Below are 6,588 nucleotides of genomic sequence, written 5' to 3' on the forward strand. Positions count from 1 at the left end.
TACTTCTTAGATAAAAAGCAGAAAACAAACCCCTGAGCCCTTGTACAGTATATTTGGACCAGAAATCGAAAGGGTAAAATTGCAGAGTAAGGGGTTTTATTGCTGTTCCTGAGAGAGGGATCCCTGAGTTCGAATCTCAAACTGATTCCTTAGTCATGTGATCTCCAGCAGTCCCTTCTACTGAGCTATAAAATGAAGGGTGGGTTTAGATGATCTAGAAGTTTCTTTCCAGCCTTAAAAATTGTGTGCTTGGGGGCTGGAGATATGGCTCAGAGGAAGAGCACTGAGTGCTCTTCCAGAAGTCCCGAGTTCAATTCCTAGTAACCACATGGTGGCTCACAACCATCTGTAATGAGATCTGGTGCCCTCTTCTGGCCTGCAGCAGACATGCAGACAGAATACTATATACATAATAAATAAATCTTTAGAAAAAATTGTGTGCTTGTCTAAATCTCTGTTAAAGAAAAACCTAATGTGTTCATTGGACTGTAAAGGTGGGTAGTGCCACTTCCAAGATGCCAAGAGACAGCAGACAAGCACAGTCAAAGTGAACTGGCTTAGATGCTGAGAAGAGGAGCTCACAGGAAAATGCTGCCTGCTAACTGGTGCCAGGACACAGCACTAAAGCTCCACGGGAAGTTCTCTTGTCGTCTGGACAGTTCAGCCAGCCCGAGTCTTGTTGTAACACAGGAAAGCCACGTGCCACACAGGTGACTCTTAGTCCCAGTTACTGGAGAGGTCATGGTTCCTGTTCTCACATCTCACATCCCTGCCTTCTTCCTCCAGACTGCAAAGACCCAGAACCTTCCCTCCCCAGGAGGTCCCACTGGTAAAGCGGAGGCGAAAGAAGATAAAAATCGCTGGTCTGCGTTTTGCCATGGCAGGTCAGTCTGGAAAATCAGGCGGGTCCAGGAAGCCACCCTGGGAAGAATACAGCAGCAGCCATTCCTGGCTGAGGCCTGCTAGCCCTCTCCGTTCCCTGCATGTGGTCCTTGTCCCTAAGCTCCCGCAGTCTGCAAGATCACTACCGAAGCGTCACCCATTGTGTGTCTTATCAATGTGATTTAATGCCCCCATCCCTATCTTATCTGACTGCCACACATGGCCAAGGCCCACACATCGTCCATCTTTGCCGCCAGCTCTGTAGCTGGTGTTGCTGGCCTCAGCAGCACAAGGAGCACTGTAGCCTTATCCTCTCTCACACAGATGCCCTATATGGCCTTATGGCTCCCCAAGGACATGGGGTGAAGAGGAAGGCCCCAGAGTTCCCAAAGTTGCAAATCTCAGGCCACCTCAAAGCCCTGTATGCACTCCAGGTCCCCATGTGCTGGACTATGGCAGGTTCGAGAGAAGCAGAGTGAATGACGTTCCTCCCCGGCTCCCTGAGGCGTTCTTCTCGAGGTCCCAGTCACCAGCAGACCCAGGGAAACAGCCCCTTCGGTGTCCTCTCACTGTAGAATCCAGGTTTAGAACCTGGGTGAGTGATGACCCCATCCTCACCATGTGTGACAGTCGTCAAGAGTTCAAGTTCCTTCCCTAGGAGGCCTGTTTCCATCTCTACAGTTTGCCAATAGAGAAGACAGCTCCAGGGACCCCTTGACTTCCACCTATACAGCAAAACTGCAAACAGAGGCATAAGAGTGGGGGGCCAGGGCATCCACTTTCCAGCCGGATCATTCCTTATGGAATATTCTAGGAGTTTCTGCTTACATCTTAAGGCGCAGCCTAGTCACACAGCCACGGCTAGTCACAACAGAGGCCACGGATGACTAAAGAAGGCACGAAGGGTGAGAAGGGGATTTTGGTAGACAACTACTAAGTTCTGTCCCAGATGCTAAAAATGTAAAAATGCTTTGGATGCTGTCAGCATTAAAGGGACTGTCACGTGGAAGCTCCACCCACCATGCGTAGCATGCCAGAATGTGTCTGGAAGCCACGAATCCAAAGTTTGACTGGATCAAATAGCTAGCCCGTGGGAAAACCACAAAGGCCTGGGCTGTAGATCATGTGACTGTAAGTCATTTCAACTTCCTGTTTATATACTTGGTGATGTCCCAAGAAAGTATGGGGGATACCAAGACAGTGGACGTGATGGTGCGTTGGGGCTGGAGACTGGAAATGGAGGTTCCTTCCCTGTCCGCTGACACCATGAGCCTCTCCACCCTTGACTGATGGGGTTAGCAGGGAGCCAGCAGCTGCAGGGCGATCTTTATTCACATCTCCATTCCCTCTTTGCCTCCAGCTGCCTCTCTCCTCAGAGACACTGGTGTAGAGAGATGAGGTGGGCAAAGGTTCCCAATGTCATCAAGAGCAAGTGCAGCCAAAGGCCACAACGGTGGGTGTTATCTGACTCTTGGGTTCAAACAGTAGCAGCACAGAATGGCAAAGCAGAGTTCGCTCTAAATTCGCTTCTCCGTGTTTGCTTATGGCAAGGATAAAAGAACAGAATGTGAAGTGAGAGGAAGTGGTAGAGGAAAAAAGGGGGCGCTGAGTTTGTTGGCTGGGGCTACCCCATCAACACTGGTGGCTGTTGGGCACATTTCAAAATGTATGCCTTTTAAGGCAGGAAGCTTTAGAAATGAAACACACATTCTGTCAAACTTTTACTTTAGCTTGCAACGTGAAGACTGTACGTTGATTCGCCAGTCTTTGAATGCCCGCTGCATTACGAATGAGTTTCGATTTCTGCTTTTACAAAAGCAAAGCTGGAACGTGGAGTTGTTTGCAAAGCATGGAGCTGCAGTGTCCTTCCCAATGTCTAGAATTTCCCCAGACTCTGACAGCTGTTTGTCCTCGATTCCGTCATCTTCCAGCTACTCATTTCAAAGCCCCTTCTGCAGCTTTCACAAAAACTTCTTTGCTTTTCCCATTATTTTCCCATTAATACAATTTTCACTCTGTTCAGATACATTTATAATCATAACCAGGGTCCAAGAGGCATAGACAGGTTTAGAGACAGACACAGCTCACTCTGGGTGCGAAGCACACGGCTCTCCCCATTCAGGCAGAAGGCTACTGTTGCGGACTAGCACATGGGAGCGTTCACAGGGCTGGGAGTGTTGGAAGGGCGGGTCTTGATGAAGTTGCTCAGACCACCACTTCCTTTGAGCAAGCGTCTACTGCAGTGATCCTCTACACAGCAGATTCCCTGGAAATCAAATCAAGTTTTCCAGGGGGTGGGGTGAGAGGACTTCATCTATAGCTCATAGGACAAGGTGCTCCTCTCACAACTGACTTAATGAGGCCCACGTGTGGAGGATTGCCCACCCGAGGCCATCTCAGACGTTAAATTCAATAGGACTTATAGATGGATTTTTCTTTGGGTCGCCAGCTCTCGAAAAAACAACACAGAGACTTATTATTAGTTAAGTGAGAGCTTGGGTGATCACTTAGGCTTGATTTAACTAGCTGTTCTAACTGAAATTAACCCGTATCTTTTCATCTACGCTCTTTCACACGGCTCGGTTTCCTTTACTTTGTGATCCCCACGCTGTTTGCTCTACGTTCCTGGCGTCGCCGACCTGCCGAGCTTCCTTTGAATCTGGCTCTCAACTCCTGGCGTCTCTGCCCTTCTTCTTACCAGCCTTCTCTCTGCCCTGAAAATCCTGCCTAGCCATTGGCCACTTAGCATTTTATCAAACCACTCACAGTGACACATCTTCACACAGTGTAAAGGAATATTCCACACGGACTTTGTTCAGCCCTCATGATATCCCTCCCTGGAGGACACCCAATTGGTGATCTCCACAGAAGAGGAAACCGAGGCTTGGGGAGGTTGTGCTTTTTAGCTGAAGTTAAATCACTGGTAGCTGGCCAGGCACAGGTAGGGCCTCCTCACTGCTCTTCAGCTCCCCTAGAGCTCTCCTCTGAGACCAAGCCTTAAAAGGCAAGACAGAGACCGCACCTGCTCTAAACATGGGGATGCCTTGGGTAAGTGGCGGAGGATTACGAATCAAGCATCCATAGCCTACAGACCACAGTCCCAGCAGTGGCACTCGGGCAACCTCTGCCTGGGGTCCCTTTAAAGCTGAAACAGAATGGTGGGAAGATGTCTGGGGGAGGGTGCTTCCCGGGCTCAACAGTGTGAGGCGAGGCACGAGACAATGACTGGGAACCCTTTCCAAAGGGATGGTACCAGGACCAGATGGCCCGAGAGGACGTGCACGCACGGAGTGCAGGGAGGAATAGACTCGCTTTGGACAGACTATAGGGCAGGCCAGAGAACAAGGGACCAAGATGGCAGCAGAGCTCAGACACAAACCGTGTTGCAGGAAGCAGAGTTCCATACCCCTCATTTCCCTGAGCATTCAGGTTTGTATTTATTAAGTCATCCCTGAGCGCCTTTGAGGAAAGCCTGTCAGACATTGGCTTCACCATATTTGTTGGGCACCCCTCTGTGCCTACACTGTACTGTACTCCAACACAGGGGACACATCCACAAGCAAAGAGGAGTCTGTCCTGAAGAGGGAAAGACAGGTCTCCAGCCTCCGTGGCTTTGTCGTTTGGCTCTTGCATGATGGGAGGAGCGTGAAGCACTGTGGGAGCACTGGTACATGGGATGCTGGGAGAGAGAGAATTCATGCTGATGCCCAAGAGATATTAGCGTGAACACTAGGATATGGCCACTTGAAAGGAGCTTAACAAGAGAAGAGGCGTTACCACGTGGATGAACCTAAGGATACTGTGCTGAATGAAACAGCCGGCCACAACATCACAGACACTGCTTGATTCCTAGGCCCGGGGCAAGCAGAACAATCAGACTCGTTAGAGTCAGAGCAGAACGGCTGCTGTTCGGGCCAGAGGATGCGGGATGTTGTTTCATGTGTGTGTGTTCCGTTTTGTAAGGTGGAAGAGTTTGGGAACTAAATATGGTGGAACGTAGATACAGTCCTGGCACTTGGGAGGTGGATGCAGGAAAATCGGGAGTTCAAGGTCACCCTCAGCTATAGGGAGTTTAAAAGGCCAGGGACCAGCATTGGGCTGTATAGGGACCCTGTCTTAGAAAACTAAAAGAAAAACAAAGTTCTGGAAATGGATGCTGACAGTAGCCCACCGTACAGCAGTGTGCATGTACTAAATGTGTATTTGGTTCAGGTGGCCAACTTATACAATGTGTTTTATACCACAATTAAAAATAAAGGACCAGGGGACCGGAAAGATGACTCTGGCTAAAAGCACTCGCTGTTCTTCCAGAGGACCCAGGTTCAGTTCCCAGCACCCACACAGCAGCTCACAGCTATCTGTGACTCCAGTTCCAGGGATATGACGCCCTCTCCTGGCCTCCACAGGCACTGCACATACATGGTGCACAGGCACACATGCAGGCAAAACACCCATATGCATAAAACAAAAATATTTTTCAAGAAATTAAAAAGAGAAGCCATAAGAATATAAAGGCGCAAAGCCCTAAAGGAAGAGCCAAGGGACAAGTCCTGCACTTGAGTTCAGTGTGACTGAAATGGTGTCAGGGTGGGTGGGGGAGCGGCTGAAACCAGAGAAGAATCGTAACAGGTGGGAGCAGTTGGCCTTCCATGGTACTAGAAATGACCAGAAGCAAAGAGCTGGTGACCAACTGCCAAGGGGAAGGGATGCTGGCGTGCTCAGCTGGGGGCTCTTGTAGTGGCCAGTCTCCAGACACCCAAAGAATCCTCACACTTATCCTCTTTCCTCCAGACTGCTACCAGCACAAAGAAAGCCTCGCTGGAAGGTACCCGAGCTCAAATGGCCCAGCATTTACCAGGCCCTCCAGTGCCACGAGGTCCCCTGTGTGTCTGCCCTCGGGGAGAAGCCAGATCTGTCCCTCCTTGGCTCCGACATGTTCACTGACAGTTTCAGCGGCCAGGAGAGAAAAGCAGAGCTGCAGGAAAGGAAGGAACACTCAGCCTGGGGCAGATTCTTTCCTGAGTGCTAAGGACCCTGCCTTCCTTGCTTGGCCAGTTCTTTCCTGTGTGATGGAAAAGGTCTAACAGATTAAGCTCTGTCCTGTGGGATCAATAAAGGACAAAATGAAGAAGTGATCTCAGCCCAGGTGGGCTCCTCCCGAAGCAATTAGAGCTGAAATCTCAGAGAATAAGTCATCACAGTGTTTTTCTGGGAAGTCATTGTCTCACTGTGTGGAGAAAAGACAAAGCAGGTGGTCACAGCCAGTGGCCCCCAAACAGCTCCCCCACCGACCACCTCTGAGGAGGCCGAGGATAGGGCAGAGCAGGGAGTTGCTGGGAAACAGATGGTAGTTTGCTAGTGTGCTTTTTGCAGGGAGGCCTGCTTTCGGACAGATATGTGGTCTCCCATCCATTCCTAACAGTTCCCAGGAATAGACACTGTTAGCAGCCGCCTTACCAAGGAGGAAATGGAGGCTTCCCGAAGTCCATTGCTATAAGAGATGAGCTCTATCAAGAGGGGCTTGGCTTTTTCTCCACCCCAATACTCAGGCAAGGTGTGGCTCCTAAGAGCTGGGGGAGGGGGGACGGGTCCCTTGGACCAGTACAGGTGGCAGATCAAAGGCGCTGGGGGCTATTCTGTCCTCTTCAACCCTGACCACACCTGGGCTACCAGTGAGAGTTCTGCAGACTAAATCATGCTCCTCGT

The 6,588-nt window shown here is 50.2% G+C and overlaps 1 protein-coding gene across 1 annotated transcript in view; it reads left to right on the plus strand.

Moving 5' to 3' along the window:
* The window catches only part of LOC121464663 (WD repeat-containing protein 49-like), a 48,457-nt gene extending 42,448 nt beyond the window's left edge, over positions 1-6,009 (plus strand). The window contains exons 20-21 of the mRNA XM_041677687.1: positions 787-884; positions 5,674-6,009. Of these exons, the coding sequence (XP_041533621.1) occupies positions 787-884; positions 5,674-5,911 (336 nt within the window). The 3' untranslated portion in view covers positions 5,912-6,009. The remainder of the gene's footprint in view (positions 1-786; positions 885-5,673) is intronic.
* Positions 6,010-6,588: the final 579 nt, after the last annotated feature.

This window comes from Microtus oregoni, unplaced genomic scaffold (genome assembly GCF_018167655.1).
Source record: "Microtus oregoni isolate MIOR12 unplaced genomic scaffold, Mior012 000029F_ref0000214, whole genome shotgun sequence".
Lineage (NCBI taxonomy): Eukaryota > Metazoa > Chordata > Mammalia > Rodentia > Cricetidae > Microtus > Microtus oregoni.